Here is an 18469-nt window from a genome sequence, read left to right as displayed (position 1 = left end):
TTTTGCCTAACGTGTAGAGTTTGTGAAGTTAGTGTTTGTATAGTTAGGGCGTATAGAGTTAGAAGCTACACGAGATCTGCTTTTGACATTGCAATCATATGATCTCGTGTTGGCAACATTTATTTTTACATGAAAATATTTTATACTAACTCGGCAACTCTCTGCCCCGCACCAATTCGATCGGGCACCAAGCTACATTTACCTCACCCCCTCGTCTTACTTTAGTCTAGTCTTACTCTTGAATATGGAATAATACGTATAGAATAGCGACTCACCGCTCCCCACCAGCGGCTGAGCTAGGTTTACCTCACCCCTCGTCCTTACTTTAGTCTTTAATCGTATGGCGTCAGACGTCACTCACACAGATGCGCGTGTATGATAACGTCAACGTTTAGTATCTGTGTAAAACGAGGTGTTTTTTATTAAGCATCCGGGGTGTGCTTTAGTATTAAATGATCTTTGGTGAACCGTTAAGGAGTAAAAGGTAGCGCGCGGAACGTCTGTCTCACTCGTACAGTAATAATGAGATTGTAGTACCGGGATGTCCACGACCTCCGTGGTCCAGTGGTTGAGCGTTGGGCTCACGATCCGGAGGTCCTGTGTTCGATTACCGGAAGGGACATATCCCAAAAATTACTTTGAGATCCCTAGTTTGGTTAGTAGATTACAGGCTGATCACCTGATTGTCCAAAAGTAAGATGATCGGTGCTTCGGAAGGCATGTTAAACCTTTGGTCCCAGTTACTTACTGATGTAAGTAAGTAGTCCTTTGGCGGCTCAATAGTAACCCTCACACCAGGGTTGATGAGGTTGGTACTCCACCTCACAACCCATACGATAGAAGAAGAAGACCGGGGTGTGCTCAAGGGTCTGATTAAGCCGCTAATCAGTTAAAAGGTCAAAGTTTAGGTTCTTAATTTGAAAATACCAGCAACATTACGCGCCAAATTCTTATGATGACGTCATCAACATTTTTGAAATTGACGAAACAAAAATGGATTTTCTCTGTTTTATGATAACAAGTGCATAATAATTCCATGTTCAAACAGCGCGTGCTATTTTTTAGAATCTAAGTGTGTTTTCACCATACATAAGATACCTATATCGAGGGCTGTAAATGCATTTTAGCTTATGCCCCTCTGCGTGTGACAGATGACGGAAAGTTTTGCAGCAGACAATTAGATTCGCATGCGCCGTTGCAGACTATCGCACAAACCAAATAGAAATTCAGTAGGATAGTTCCGAGTAATAAAACAACTTTGAGCTTTTAAAAATAGAGTTAGGAGTAAAAAGTCGATACGAATTGCTTCACATGGACTAGCATGTAAAACAATTCAATTCAAATTCAAAAATATCTCTGTTCATTAGGTAACATAGTTACACTTTGAATCGTTACTTTTTATATTCTTCAGCTATCATAAACAGTTAACAATCACACTTCACATATTTCTATGTAGTTTCAAATTAAAGGGGCGATGAACTTGTGTTTTTAAGCTGCCAGTAAGTATACGTAGTGGTAGAAAATTTGTTTTATTCGTATTGGGTTTGATCCCCAAGTCTTAGAAAAAACAAGTAACGACTTAGAGTTACACTCTAGGCATTTTTTGTCGTGAGATTTGCCACGGATGACATTAACTACTTGGCGGAACAAATGGAGAGCGCTGAGGGCTCTCACACGGTACAAAATTTAAGACAACAGGCCTGAGGGTACCCAGTTGGGCGCAAACCTCGTCTCAGGGCTTCGTCTGAGAGGAAGAATATTTGAAAAAATTAATCGACCCTAGTGAGTCGATAGCGATAAGCGCTGAATGAGAGAAAAATCGATTGTATGTAACAGTACCTAGTAAGATTTCTTGACGTGGCCTCATGGAATCTACAATAATGTATATTTTCCCTGGATGGCATTCACTATATGGCCGGATAATCAGAAAGCCCTGAGGGTTTTACCCCGTTCAAAATTAAAGTCAACAGGCGTACAGGGCGCTGTCTAACAGGATTACGTCCAATAACAATATAATCTCTTCTTTTAAAAATAAAATATAAAGGCGTGTCTTCACGGTGAGGTTCAATTCCTTTTTTGAAAATCAAATCTGCAACGAAAATATCCCTCAGACCGACAACGTCTAATCTTCTAACACGTTTAGATTGGAAGCTAAACCTATTTCTCTGGTAAAAGAGAAAAGTTTTATTATTTTTGCCAATAAAATATCTCAGAGACACTCCAGGAAGGAAGCAATATTGCCACAATAAAATGTATCTATGTGTCTTACATGACATAATACACAATGGCGTATAATCTTAAGCCACGAAAATAGATCAGACATTTGGCTGAAATTCGATCAAGTCCGTAAATGTGTTTATGTCAAGCCATGCATTCACTTAGAGACAACACATCGGATTAATTTGAATACAGAGTTTCTGAAACAATGTTTAATATATAGATGCATATCTATTATGTTTTATGACGTCATTGCCTCGAAGAAATTTCTTTCATGGCTGTGCAAGCCAATCTTAGAGCGGCAAACTCTACCACACACTCTGCAGGAGAAGTCTCCAACTGGTGGATTATTGTCGGTTTGATGGCGGACAACGTTAAAAGGGATATTGCTCGAGAGCAATAAGGCCGCCCAAATTTTACTGTACTCATGTGTTATGTCTGTGTGTTAGTTCTGTGTAATAAAGTATATTTGATATGATTTGATATGGGTACATTTGGTATTGACTATAAAGGATGTGAGGAGCTAGCCAAGAACCGAAGCAGTTGGCGCAGGAGAGTTCAAGATGGACGAAAGATCCACGACAATGACTGGTTTGATCTGTTGGCAGAGAAAAGGGCCAGGTGACACGAGTGTGGCACGAATGAGCCACCAATATTCAAAATTCAAATTCAAATTCAAAAATTATTTATTTACCAAAAATCAATACAATGCTCATGTTTGGAACAACTTTTAAGCAAATATTTACTTGTGTTAGTTGCCCCGCTCTTCTATGTGATATATTGGTTTTGGTAATAAAGTAAACATAAAGAAGTACAAAAAAATTAATAATAAAGAAAAATAAGAAAATAATAATAATAAAAATAAAAACAATAATAAATAAAAAAGAGGAATATTAAAAACAAGTGGGTATGTGTGTAAACCGTAGGTGTAAACTTATACATTGGTGGAAACCCTCGATGTTGCGCCGCGCAAACCCCGCATAGAAACAATACTCGTAAATAGAATGCCGTAAGGCTATCAAAACCGTTTCAAGGCATGAGTGCCACAAAATACGTAGATTTTGTATCTAATAAAGCGAATACAAATAATTGCTTTTCAGTGAATATACTGCTTTATAATCTGCTATTGTTTACTTTCGGTAAATTTACATTTAATTTGTTTACAAGAAAATAGGATTGGAATATATTGGAATAAACAACGATAGAACATAACGTAGCATCGTTGAAGGGATAGGTAGAGGTGTATGGTATAAATAAAGAAAAAAAGAAAACAATAAAAAAAAGTGAGAGACACTTCATTGAATGAGAGACTTTCCAGGCTACGTTTCTAAAAACAATATAGATAAAAAACCGGACCTGTCAAATCTTCAGGTTAGATAAGCGGCCTCTGTGAAAAACGGGATAATGCTAGGAAGGTGTGTATTTTTAACAGCCTCCGTGGTCTAGCGGCTCACGATCTGGAGGTCCGGGTTCGATTCCCGATGGGGACATTGTCTATGTAATTCTGTAGGGTTATTGGCCAATATAATAAATTTGGGAGGGCTTTTAATATTTCTGTCTAAAATTGACGTGTGTTCCATACATTTTATACCTGCCGATTATCCCTCCCTTTCCTTTCTACAGGAATCAGTACCATTATGTAAGAAGTTAATCGTATTTTGTCATTAAACGTTTTTTGTAAGTTTTTTTTTTACATAAGTACATACATAAACTCAATCCCGTAGTCGCTATTAGGGTAGGCAGAAATCAAAGACAACGTGCAACCACAAGATATAATGAACCTTATGATGATCAGCCTGCCGCCCATAACAGCTGTCCATAATGTTAGAAAGGACACAATCCCTCTATCATCACAACCGAGTAAGATGGGGCCGAGCTGACTAAAGAGCCTTTTAGTTAACAATTTTCCAGTTTCGTTCATTTTTTCTTTAATTTTTTTTATTTAAATCCAGGAACATTTTTCCATTAAGTAATAATTGTTTTTTTGTTGTTACACACAAGCCACGGAACGATGAATTTATCTCTTCAAGCGCTTGGGTTCTGTTAACACTAAAATGTAAATAGATTTTGGCTGGGCTCCAGCTGAGTTATCTGGTGTCCATAACATCGATCACTCGAGTGACTGGACTGACTGCAAAGTAGGCTTCGATTCACTTCCAAAAAGAAATGTTTCAAATAACTGGCTTAGTGAAAAAATGACAGCCATTATGTTGAGCGGCGTGAGCGTATTGTATGTAGGTAGGTAGGTAAGAACTGCCTTTGTTGTATACTGTTCGGTGTGTTGCTGGCCATTGGATGATTTATGGCTGTATTATTTGAATCTGTATTTTAATTCTTTTTCTTCTAGATTCTTTTTTTTAATAAATTATAAATGTCGCGCTTAATTTGAATTTGGAATACTTACTAAGATTGTAACATAATTGTATTATTTCTTCTTTCGAGTTCCTTCAAGCATTCCGAGATAGTTTCAGCGCTATAATATGTTAGGTGTACGCTGTTATCGCAATGAAAAGTATACTGGTTTCTTCATTTGTTAGGCATCTATCTTGTGAGCGATCTCTTTATGATTTACACATCGGGATTACAAACATATTATTACAGTACTGATGACAATGCTGATGTCACTGAAACAATGATGACAATGAAATAGATAACATCTACCACAAGTCACGTCAATAAAGTGTATATCTACACTTAGTTGGCAGTATTAAGGCCTCATCTCCATTAGGCGAATCTCTGCAACTGAAGGGCTGAATAGCAAACGTCGCTAAATGTAAACAGGCAAGCCCCATATTTTGCCTAACGTGTAGAGTTTGTGAAGTTAGTGTTTGTATAGTTAGGGCGTATAGAGTTAGAAGCTACACGAGATCTGCTTTTGACATTGCAATCATATGATCTCGTGTTGGCAACATTTATTTTTACATGAAAATATTTTATACTAACTCGGCAACTCTCTGCCCCGCACCAATTCGATCGGGCACCAAGCTACATTTACCTCACCCCCTCGTCTTACTTTAGTCTAGTCTTACTCTTGAATATGGAATAATACGTATAGAATAGCGACTCACCGCACCCCACCAGCGGCTGAGCTAGGTTTACCTCACCCCTCGTCCTTACTTTAGTCTTTAATCGTATGGCGTCAGACGTCACTCACACAGATGCGCGTGTATGATAACGTCAACGTTTAGTATCTGTGTAAAACGAGGTGTTTTTTATTAAGCATCCGGGGTGTGCTTTAGTATTAAATGATCTTTGGTGAACCGTTAAGGAGTAAAAGGTAGCGCGCGGAACGTCTGTCTCACTCGTACAGTAATAATGAGATTGTAGTACCGGGATGTCCACGACCTCCGTGGTCCAGTGGTTGAGCGTTGGGCTCACGATCCGGAGGTCCTGTGTTCGATTACCGGAAGGGACATATCCCAAAAATTACTTTGAGATCCCTAGTTTGGTTAGTAGATTACAGGCTGATCACCTGATTGTCCAAAAGTAAGATGATCGGTGCTTCGGAAGGCATGTTAAACCTTTGGTCCCAGTTACTTACTGATGTAAGTAAGTAGTCCTTTGGCGGCTCAATAGTAACCCTCACACCAGGGTTGATGAGGTTGGTACTCCACCTCACAACCCATACGATAGAAGAAGAAGACCGGGGTGTGCTCAAGGGTCTGATTAAGCCGCTAATCAGTTAAAAGGTCAAAGTTTAGGTTCTTAATTTGAAAATACCAGCAACATTACGCGCCAAATTCTTATGATGACGTCATCAACATTTTTGAAATTGACGAAACAAAAATGGATTTTCTCTGTTTTATGATAACAAGTGCATAATAATTCCATGTTCAAACAGCGCGTGCTATTTTTTAGAATCTAAGTGTGTTTTCACCATACATAAGATACCTATATCGAGGGCTGTAAATGCATTTTAGCTTATGCCCCTCTGCGTGTGACAGATGACGGAAAGTTTTGCAGCAGACAATTAGATTCGCATGCGCCGTTGCAGACTATCGCACAAACCAAATAGAAATTCAGTAGGATAGTTCCGAGTAATAAAACAACTTTGAGCTTTTAAAAATAGAGTTAGGAGTAAAAAGTCGATACGAATTGCTTCACATGGACTAGCATGTAAAACAATTCAATTCAAATTCAAAAATATCTCTGTTCATTAGGTAACATAGTTACACTTTGAATCGTTACTTTTTATATTCTTCAGCTATCATAAACAGTTAACAATCACACTTCACATATTTCTATGTAGTTTCAAATTAAAGGGGCGATGAACTTGTGTTTTTAAGCTGCCAGTAAGTATACGTAGTGGTAGAAAATTTGTTTTATTCGTATTGGGTTTGATCCCCAAGTCTTAGAAAAAACAAGTAACGACTTAGAGTTACACTCTAGGCATTTTTTGTCGTGAGATTTGCCACGGATGACATTAACTACTTGGCGGAACAAATGGAGAGCGCTGAGGGCTCTCACACGGTACAAAATTTAAGACAACAGGCCTGAGGGTACCCAGTTGGGCGCAAACCTCGTCTCAGGGCTTCGTCTGAGAGGAAGAATATTTGAAAAAATTAATCGACCCTAGTGAGTCGATAGCGATAAGCGCTGAATGAGAGAAAAATCGATTGTATGTAACAGTACCTAGTAAGATTTCTTGACGTGGCCTCATGGAATCTACAATAATGTATATTTTCCCTGGATGGCATTCACTATATGGCCGGATAATCAGAAAGCCCTGAGGGTTTTACCCCGTTCAAAATTAAAGTCAACAGGCGTACAGGGCGCTGTCTAACAGGATTACGTCCAATAACAATATAATCTCTTCTTTTAAAAATAAAATATAAAGGCGTGTCTTCACGGTGAGGTTCAATTCCTTTTTTGAAAATCAAATCTGCAACGAAAATATCCCTCAGACCGACAACGTCTAATCTTCTAACACGTTTAGATTGGAAGCTAAACCTATTTCTCTGGTAAAAGAGAAAAGTTTTATTATTTTTGCCAATAAAATATCTCAGAGACACTCCAGGAAGGAAGCAATATTGCCACAATAAAATGTATCTATGTGTCTTACATGACATAATACACAATGGCGTATAATCTTAAGCCACGAAAATAGATCAGACATTTGGCTGAAATTCGATCAAGTCCGTAAATGTGTTTATGTCAAGCCATGCATTCACTTAGAGACAACACATCGGATTAATTTGAATACAGAGTTTCTGAAACAATGTTTAATATATAGATGCATATCTATTATGTTTTATGACGTCATTGCCTCGAAGAAATTTCTTTCATGGCTGTGCAAGCCAATCTTAGAGCGGCAAACTCTACCACACACTCTGCAGGAGAAGTCTCCAACTGGTGGATTATTGTCGGTTTGATGGCGGACAACGTTAAAAGGGATATTGCTCGAGAGCAATAAGGCCGCCCAAATTTTACTGTACTCATGTGTTATGTCTGTGTGTTAGTTCTGTGTAATAAAGTATATTTGATATGATTTGATATGGGTACATTTGGTATTGACTATAAAGGATGTGAGGAGCTAGCCAAGAACCGAAGCAGTTGGCGCAGGAGAGTTCAAGATGGACGAAAGATCCACGACAATGACTGGTTTGATCTGTTGGCAGAGAAAAGGGCCAGGTGACACGAGTGTGGCACGAATGAGCCACCAATATTCAAAATTCAAATTCAAATTCAAAAATTATTTATTTACCAAAAATCAATACAATGCTCGTGTTTGGGACAACTTTTAAGCAAATATTTACTTGTGTTAGTTGCCCCGCTCTTCTATGTGATATATTGGTTTTGGTAATAAAGTAAACATAAAGAAGTACAAAAAAAATTATAATAAAGAAAAATAAGAAAATAATAATAATAAAAATAAAAACAATAATAAATAAAAAAGAGGAATATTAAAAACAAGTGGGTATGTGTGTAAACCGTAGGTGTAAACTTATACATTGGTGGAAACCCTCGATGTTGCGCCGCGCAAACCCCGCATAGAAACAATACTCGTAAATAGAATGCCGTAAGGCTATCAAAACCGTTTCAAGGCATGAGTGCCACAAAATACGTAGATTTTGTATCTAATAAAGCGAATACAAATAATTGCTTTTCAGTGAATATACTGCTTTATAATCTGCTATTGTGTACTTTCGGTAAATTTACATTTAATTTGTTTACAAGAAAATAGGATTGGAATATATTGGAATAAACAACGATAGAACATAACGTAGCATCATTGAAGGGGTAGGCAGAGGTGTATGGTATACATAAAGAACAAAAAAACAATAAAAAAAAAAATTGAGAGACACTTCATTGAATGAAAGACTTTCCAGGCTACGTTCCTAAAAAAACAATATACATAAAAAACCGGACCTGTCAAATCTTCAGGTTAGGTAAGCGGCCTCTGTCAAAAAGGGGATAATGCTAGGAAGGTGCGTATTTTTAACAGCCTCTGTGGTCTAGTGGTTAGAGCGTTAGGCTCACGATCTGGAGGTCCGGGTTCGATTCCCGATGGGGACATTGTCGAAATCACTTTGTGAGACTGTCCTTTGTCTGGTAAGGACTTTTCAGGCTTGAATCACCTGATTGTCCGAAAAAGTAAGATGATTCCGTGCTTCGGAGGGCACGTTAAGCCGTTGGTCCCGGCTATTAGCCGTAAAACACCTCCACCAACCCGCAGTGGAGCAGCGTGGTGGAGTAAGCTCTATACCCCCTCCGGTTGATTGAGGGGAGGCCTGTCCCCAGCAGTGGGACGTATATAGGCTGTTTATGTATGTATGTTATGTAATAAAGTAAAAAGAAGTTTATTCAACCACAAATACTTTTTCTACGAGGGACTTTTCAGGCTACGTTCTTCAAGAACAATATAGATGGCGCTGTATATGTCTTCGTTTAACCTTCTAATTTCATGAATAACAGATATAATATATGCATATTTTATTTTTGTTTTGAGGTATAAGAGATTGCCCTTTTTATTACCCAGGTACAATTACATCTTCCACCCATTATTATTCTGTTCAAAAAGAGAAGCAATATAGGTAGCAACATAATTTTATACATAATGTGATCCAAATATCAAGCAACAATTATTTTTATATATGCTTCTGTCATTACATAGTACATAAACAGCTTATATACGTCCCACTGCTGGGCACGGGCCTCCCCTCAATCAACCGGAGGGGGCATGGAGCATACTCCACCACGCTGCTCCACTGCGGGTTGGTGGAGGTGTTTTACGGCTAATAGCCGGAACCAACGGCTTAACGTGCCCTCCGAAGCACGGAATCATCTTACTTTTTCGGACAATCAGGTGATTCAAGCCTGAAAAGTCCTTACCAAACTAAGGACAGTCTCACAAAGTGATTTCGACAATGTCCCCATCGGGAATCGAACCCAGACCTCCAGATCGTGAGCCTAACGCTCTAACCACTAGACCACATGGGTTGCTAATGTACATAGTAGTAACATTACATAGTATTTTGGAATAAGTATGTACCCGAGTAATGAAAAAATACGTAATTATCACGTTAAAGATGTACGATGAATTTAGTCTGTCCCTCATTTTATAACAACCAATTTTAGTTTTAGTTTGAGCTTTCTGTTAGACCGCCTCTGTGGCCTCTGTGGTCCAGTGGTTGAGCGTTGGACTCACGATCCGGGGGCCGAGGTTCGAATCCCGGTGGGGGCATATCACAAAAATCACTTTGTGATCCCTAGTTGGGTTAGGACATTACAGACTGATCACCTGATTGTCCGAAAGTAAGATGATCCGTGCTTCGAAAGACACGTTAAGCCGTTGGTCGCGGTTACTATTTACTGATGTAAGTGAGTAATGGTTACGTGAGCCATGTCAGGGGCCTTTGGCGGCTCAATTATAACCCTGACACCAGGGTTGATGAGGTTGGTATTCTACCTCACAACCTACATGATAAGAAGAAGAAGTTAGACCACCTATCACGATGTCACTAACACACCCTGTATATGCTTCTGCCATTACCTATGTATTGTATTATGTACCATATTATTTGTATTATGTACCTGAGGAGCTCGGTGTTGAAGTTAAGCAACTTTCGCAAAGGCCGGTCATAGGATGGGTGACCACAAAAAAAAAGTTTTCATCTCGAGCTCCTCCGTGCTTCGGAAGGCACGTTAAGCCGTTGGTCCCGGCTGCATTAGCAGTCGTTAATAACCATCAATCCGCACTGGGCCCGCGTGATGGTTTAAGGCCCGATCTCCCTATCCATCCATAGGGAAGGCCTGTGCCCCAGCAGTGGGGACGTTAATGGGCTGATGATGATGTATTATGTACCCGAGTAATGAGAATATACAGGATGTTAGTGACGAATACTCAGGGGGATGATTCAGACCATGATTCTGAGTTAATACCATGTGTAATTTTTCGTCGCAAATATCATGAATTTTTTTTTAGTTTTTTTAAATTATTTTCAATTCTATACTTTTGCGATGAAAAAATTCCACTTGACTCAGAATAATGAGCTGAATCATCCCCTCAGTATTCATTACGATGTCACTTACACCCCGCACAAGTACATACGGTAGCCATACAAGTGGGTGTTAGTGACACCGTAACGAATACTGAGGGGGATGGTTCAGACCATGATTCTGAATTGATATCAAGTGGAATGTTCAGTCTGAATATTCATGATTTTTTTTAAATTATTTTCGTTCCATATGTTTGCGACGGAAAATTCCACTTGATATCAACTCTGACTCATGGCCTCCATCACCCCTCAAAGTTTTCGTTACGATGTTACTAACACCCTGTAGGTTATTATCACGTTAAAGCTGAACAACGCCATCTATAGTATTTTTGGTGAACGAAACCTGAAATGTCCCTCACTGAAAGTCTTACAAAAAATAGTGCAGGGAGGAGCATTACCGTACCGGAGTATTTTTATTTAATCTATGAACTTTGATCTGTCTATCGCAAACCGTTCAGATAGTAATTAACAATTAGATATCAGGAAGCAATTAAAATTTTCGCATGATCTGTACAAACTATCCTGTTAACCGACTATCATGGACACAATCAGTGATACACCGTTCCCGGGAATATTCCCAAAGTGGGAATTTAAAAAAATAAATTTATGTCTTATATTAAAAAATAAAAAATAGATAAAATTTAACAGAAAGCAGCCAGTGCAATGTTTTTATATGCATTCAATGCAATGTTTTCTGGTCTTATTAGCTTAAAGGTTAGGTAATAAAGCTCTTTTTATATAACTTTTGTGCCATTTTACAGCTAAGAACATTCCCAAAATGGTAACTTTCCCGAGGATGACACATCACTGGATACAATTAATGGAAATGGACCGACCCATAAACCCAGAAAATTAATTTAAACTAACATTGAACGATAAATTATTGTGGATTGCCTCTACAACGAGCTTCTACCTCCATTTGGACAATTCGAAAGCGATGAAATTGAATATTTACGGTTCGCGTTTGGTGAAAAATTAAAACCAAAACTGAACTTATGAGGTTGCCGGTACGGAATCACTTTCCTGGCTTTTGAAAGTATTGGGTAACTAGTTGGTTTTGCGTCAATATCCAAGTCAAAGCTTTTTGGTTACGTAAAATCCATGCAATATCACATACGCATTGTTATCTCTGGTGGAGTGGGCAGAGCCACAAGTAATCAAAAACAACAACAGCAATGAGGGATTTTCCAGGCTAAGTTCGTCAAAAACAATGTAGATGGCGCTGTACAGAATTTTCTTCGTTTAACATTCTAATTTCATGGATAACAGACGTATTTTATGCATCCTTTATCTTTGTTTTTGGGTATAAATGACGACCTTTATAATTACACCCAGGGACCATTACATCTTGAATCAAAATAAAAAGACTGAGACCCAAGTACTGCACCATCCGATCTTATTATATGAATCCATACGAATTCAAGTTTTTACTCCACAGTAGAAATCTACTAAGTGTTCAATTACAGGTCAACGAACTTCTAGCACGACGGCAGAGAAGACTAATCAGTGCTTCGTTTTATATTGATGGGTTGAATCTTGACCTCAATCTTGCTTTAAGGAAAACAACAAAAGAGTCATTTCACCTAAAGATCTCATTATAAAAAAATACAGCTAGCGAAAGTCTTGACTCCCGACAGATAAACTGTTTAGAAAGTGGGTTCTGATGTATCCGTTTTATTCAGAAATCAGCAATCAGAATCATTTATTCATCGTAATTATCATGGATAAACTTTTAACCTATTAGTTCGTAAACCATAAACAAAACAGTTACTTACAGTAAATAAATAGAGTAATCAAATATAAAATAAATTAAACAATAATAAAATCTCAGATTCTGGATCTGATTATGTATTAGGAAGGTCAGAGACCAGAAGTCGCTTTTGTAAAAAACCGGACCTGTCAAATCTTCAGGTTAGGTAAGCGTAATAATGCCATGGTGATAATGTTTCTGTATTCTCAGAAAGATTTTTTTTTATTTAATTGATGATGACCATAACTCTTTATTGTACACACATGCATGAGTAAGATTAATAAAAGCAAAAAAAAGGTACAAAAGTTGGACTTATCTGTCAAAGAGATTTTGGGCTAATCTCTAAAAATGGTCTCTTCCAGCCGACCCCGCATGGTGTAAAATAACAATAAAAGTGGGAAGGCACAAAGTTTACAGATTAAATAAACGTATAAACATTCCTACACATATAGTTATACAAATATATCATCCATTGAGAGCGAAAAAGATTAGAATATAATCCACCTACCTCCTCTGAGTCCCCCCCGGCACAGGAGTGGCAGCCAACCTGGCCTGCCTCTTAAGTAGCTGGACTGTCAGCGCGAAAGACACCACCATCATCAGCATTGGAATGTAGAACGCCACCAGCGACCCGAAGATCCAAAAAAAGCGGTTGTTGATCACGCACAGATCTGGAGTCGGCATTATGTTCGTCTTGTTGATTAGACCTGGGGATAAATACATTATTATGTTAAGTTATACTACATACCTACTACATACGTGTATATGCGTCCCAGTTCTTTCTACGGAACGATTAATCTGTAAAGAGGTGCTTATCACACTTTTACTGTTCTTTTATTGTTACTACTGTCAAGAAGCCAATTAACAAAACAAAAATCTAGTTTGTGATAATGAATATAATTTCATATAAAACTAAATCATTTTGATCTGCTTTCAGCATGATTCGGAGCAGTCATTTGAGAATAACACGAAGACGTTAAGACAGAAAATATCGTCTTCTTCACCGATGAATTTATTCAGTAAATTAAGTACTGCGACTGAAGACAGATGCCCACCGTTCGTTCGGAGCTTCTACATAATTCTAAATTCGCAGCGATATATCTTTTCAAGTTCTAAACCCAGAAAATTTGGTTAGCTTGAAAACTCAGACGTGAAAAATCTGCGCCAACTTGGTAAAGTGTGATAAGGACCATTAATAGTTGGTTTGGGCATCTGTAAAATATCCCTATTAGGGTGCCTTTCCACCAGAGATGTGCTATGCAGCTATGCTGCGAAGATGTATAAGCTGCGCTACGAAACTATGTGACTCTTTCCACCAATAATAAGCTATGTAGCTGTGCGAGGAAGATGGGCTGCGAAGATGCGCCTCCGCAAAGTAGCTGTGCTACGAGCATTGCTACGCATCCATAGCACGCATCCATAGCACACATCTATAGCACGCATCCCTCCATATAAAAAAACATATCTTAGTTGAATCCGTTTCCACCGGTGCTATGCTATGTGCACCAATGAATATGATTGGTGGATGTCAAAAGCATCCCTAGCATCGTAGCATAGCACATATCTGGTGGAAAGGCACCCTTGTTGGCGTTGATAGCACGTTGCCCTTTCTTCTATTAATCACGATACTTAGCCAATGTAGTGGCTTTTAGGGGGAAAGCCTTCTGCAGTGAAGGGGCGCTGAAGATGTGGTGCGAAGACGACCTCGCCGTCCAATGGCTTAAGCTGAACATCAGCAAAATACCGTCGCCCCGCGAGGGATCTCGTCTTGTCGTTGTGCGGCAGAGCGAGATACCTCGCAGGGTGAAAGCGGGGATGTGCGTACCACGTTTTGAGTGGACCGGGAGTGATTGTATGGACAAGCTCCTAACCATTCTCGATCGCCAAAACAAATGGTACGCAGTCCACAACACTCACGACGTGGGTTCGTGTCGTCTGAGAGGAAAAATATTTGAAAGAATTAATCGACCCTAGTGGGTCGATAGCGATAAGCGCTGAATGAGGGAAATCGTCGACCACGCCGGCGGGGTCGGTATCGGGGACCTGAAGTGTTTGGTGTCGCGAGCTGATTGGCTGCCTCTATGGCTAGAGTAATCGGGTCGTCGGGATCGTATATTACGTCCTTCGGACGCCGATACTTTTCAGTACCGTCCCTAAGCGGAAATTCATAACAACAACAACAACAAAATTCTATACAGAATCTGTACCAAATATTATATTTATGCTTCTGCCATTACATTATATTTTTGATTAAATTATGTACCCGAGCAGTTGGACAATAGGTAATTATCTTTAAAACTGTACAGCGCCATCTACATTTTTTAAAGGAACGTAGCCTGGAAAGTGCCTCATTGAGCCGTGTTAGTTCAATGAGTAAGGGGCTCACATTTTAATCCGAGGGTCGCGAATTCAAATCCCGGGACAAACCACTTCTAATACCCGCATAAATTCTGGTTTAGACAAGTTAAAAAGGTTAGAAGATTTATTTTAATTGAAATAGAATTCTCTTTTTGAAATTAAGTTACAATTGATCCTTTTCGGCGAAGGTTTAGTAAAATATATAAAGTAATGACACAGATTATTTGGTACTACTTAGATATAGGTACATATAACGTATTTTGAATGTGTTAGTTAAGTAGTGTTTGTCGCGAGCTGATTGGATGTCTCTTTTTAGTTGGAATAATCAATAATAAATAAATGTACGTCCTTTAAACGCTACACGCTATAAGTTTTAAGAAAAAAATAGAAGAAATGGAGCAACGGGGTTAAAAAGGCCACATCGAAGCAATTCGTCTAAAAAAGCAATATTGCAATTTGACATTTGTTTGCATTGCGCAATTACTTTTATATGCGCAAATGTGAAATTGCAATATTGCTTTTTTTAGAAGAATCGCTTCGATGTAGCCTTTTTAACTTTCCAGATCCACGTTATAGACAGAAAACTGTCTAAGAATTTCCCAACTTGTCTGTAGTTGAGTTGTGGTTGAAATAATATATGTATTAAAAAAAACTGTCAAAAAAATGTCGTGAAGCATCCAACAAAGTTGCAGATTGAAGAAAGGTGCACGCACATACTGAGGGGTTAGCTAAGTTTCAAACGATTTCGAAGACCGACAGTGACAACGATAAAAATATAATAATGAGTTTGACATGTCACATTTATGTCAATTCCATATATTCTTATCACTAATATAGTCGCTTTTCAAAATCGTTTGCAACTCATCTAAGGCCGTAGACAGTCTGGTCTCACTTTGGGAAAGTCCACGGCAGTAAAAGCGCAAAACTGATGTAAAGGTGTCACCTCACTAGGAGCACTCGCCTGCAATGTAACATTTCATGAGTCGATTCTAAGCACTTACCTGATGTATTGATTGGATCTGTTGAAGCTTTATTATCTAACCTTAGGCAGATAAAACCAGAGTAAAAGCAAGAAAAAAATTAAAAAGAAAAGCAGCCAGTGTCCTTAGTATTAAAGACTTTTACAGCGGGAATATTACCGGGAATGGTAAGTACATCAATGGTCTCTACCTTTTTTCTTACACGTGTATCGTTATTTCTTTGTTCCCTTCAAACCTAATAGTTCTAGCAACTTGAGGAATAAATTTTATGGAACAGTTTAGAAGTAAAGAATTTCGTTTTTGTAGCATTAACCCGTGCTGAAGGAAACTTACAAAGGGAAAATTAATCGAAAAAGTCTGTTTTCAAAGGGATTGGGGTGATGTAATGGGTAACACAGTCGTCCCGGCTTGACGTGTAATGAGAATTTTTTTTTACCCTAGTAATGAGAAAATAGGCAATTGTCACGTTCGTAATTATCGGCTCTAGTTAAAAGTTTTTAAATATATTTTTTTTATGGCAACTAAGAGAATTACGTAGAAAATTAAATAGGTAACCTACTCTACCTGTGTTTCACAAATAAATCAATTTGTATTTGTATTTGTATTTTGTAAGTGGTAGTAGGATCTTTTATTTGTGAAAACGCCGAAAGCAGTCGCTCGGAATATTTTTGATTCAGCTCATTATTCTGAGTTAATATCAAGTGGAGTTTTCCATCACAAAAGTATAGGATGGAAAATATTTTAAAAAAGATATATAAAAAATCGTGAATTTTGCGACGGAAAATTTCGCATGGTATTAACTTAGAATCATAGTCTGAATCATCTTTCTTGGTATTCGTCACGATGTCACTAACACCCTATATATGTCCCACTGCTGGGCACATGTGGAGGGTGTATGGAGTATATACCCTATGCTCCTCCACAAAAGGCATATACCGGTCTTTTACGTAAAATTAGTCTAATATGTCACTCTTATCACACGGAAGCATTCTTCGCTGTCCAGAATTTAAAAAAATATTTTTTTTGCGTCTTATTATCATTATTCATTAGTCACGACTGTCTCTTTTTTTGCTGTTATTGTGTGAAGGAGGAAGAATGGAATGTACCTTTTGTATTTTTTATAATAAACATATTGTTATTTTTAATAAGATACACTGTCTGATGTAATAAGACACGATAGGTAGATACAAGTTGTCAAAGGTTCGTTCACCGTATTAAATTACATCATCTTGTTCATTAGTGATTAAACTACAAAAAATAACTCCTTTTCTTTAGCTTCTTTTCTTTTATAAGTAAATAAAATAAATGAATAGCCTATTAACATTCCGTTGCACGCTTCTTCACAAGATTTAAGAGGTTAAGTTATATGCTATGGTATGCTGCCTGAAACGAACGAAAATATCGTTTTAATTTGATAGCATTACTTCACTTTTTTCAGTAATAAAAAAATAATCATTAAGCATGGTTTAAAGTAGGATTTTACACTATAAGGGGATTTTATGATCAAATGCGCTGGTACGAGTTAGATATTTTGAGTAATCGTATATAATAAGTAAATAAAACATAACTTTTTTTACCTTTGTTGTGTGGAACGCAAGATGAACTGAGTATCTACGTTATAAAATCCAATATCTTCTTCTTGTCGTGTGGGTTGTGAAGAGGAAAACCAACCCCATCAACCCAATATAGTCGTGCTAACATAATATATTATACAAAAAAAAAATTGTAACTTTTGTTGCAAATGAACACTCCATTTAAGATTTCTATTTGAAAAAAAAAGAAAAACAAGTTACAGTAGGGTAAACCGCACAAAAGATGGTCTTGACGTTAGTCAGTTTATCAAGAATTCATTGGAAGAAGGATATTTGAAGCACGTAAATGAATATGTTGGTCAGGTGTACCTTTTATAGGAAATTGGATTGCAACTCTCAAAGCCAGGCCTCAGTCGGGAATGACAAAAGGGCGAAACGTTTCTTCACTACGACTGTAGTGGATTACTTTTACTTAAGTAAATTATAGCAAAGTCGTAACTTATGTACTTCTTGACACATTTCCGGAATCAGACCAGCACTGTACGTAGTGTTTTTTATTATTCTCTTCACTATCAAAATGAGCACAGTGATGCATCGTTACCGGGAATATTCTCAAAGTGGGAATGTTGTGTGTAAAAAAGTTCTCGTTGTAAAAAAAAGAACTCTGTAATAGTAAGGACTCTTTTCTTTTTCAAATTGTTCTTTCTTGTAGTCTGGTTTTATCTTTTCTTTTTACATAAGTTTTGCGTCTTTGTAAATCTCAACAGCGCCATCTGTATTTTTTTAGGAAACGTAGTCTGGAAACTCCCTAATTGAAATCCAATCGAGATTGGATCGTTTCGAGTCGTTTAGATCGTGATATTGAATCGATTCAATGAATCCTGGACGGGACGGCGTGAAATTGTTCCCCAACTCACAAATTGTCGGTTACAAGTTCCAATACACGTCCCTCAATTCCCCGTGACTGATTAATGATAGACTTGACAAAATCTATACAGAGGACTCGCGTGTCCTGTTAATTAAATGACGACGCGCTTTATCTTAATCACTCACTGGCAAAATTCTTTACTTTAAGGCCAGGCGCGCACTACGAGTTTTTCGCCGCGCGCCAGAAAAGAGCAGCGGTGTAATGTC

The 18469-nt window shown here is 38.0% G+C and overlaps 1 protein-coding gene across 2 annotated transcripts in view; it reads right to left on the bottom strand.

The window, feature by feature from the left end:
- The window catches only part of LOC126382085 (D(3) dopamine receptor), a 171547-nt gene that overhangs the window by 52648 nt on the left and 100430 nt on the right, over positions 1-18469 (bottom strand). For both annotated transcript variants that reach the window (XM_050031809.1, XM_050031810.1), the window contains exon 5: positions 12974-13172. In XM_050031809.1, coding sequence (XP_049887766.1) covers positions 12974-13172 — 199 coding nt within the window. The remainder of the gene's footprint in view (positions 1-12973; positions 13173-18469) is intronic.

The sequence above is a fragment of the Pectinophora gossypiella genome, chromosome 3, assembly GCF_024362695.1.
Source record: "Pectinophora gossypiella chromosome 3, ilPecGoss1.1, whole genome shotgun sequence".
Classification (NCBI taxonomy): Eukaryota; Metazoa; Arthropoda; class Insecta; order Lepidoptera; family Gelechiidae; genus Pectinophora; species Pectinophora gossypiella.
Note: the sequence above shows the minus strand (reverse complement) of the source record. Positions and strands in the feature narration are given on the sequence as shown.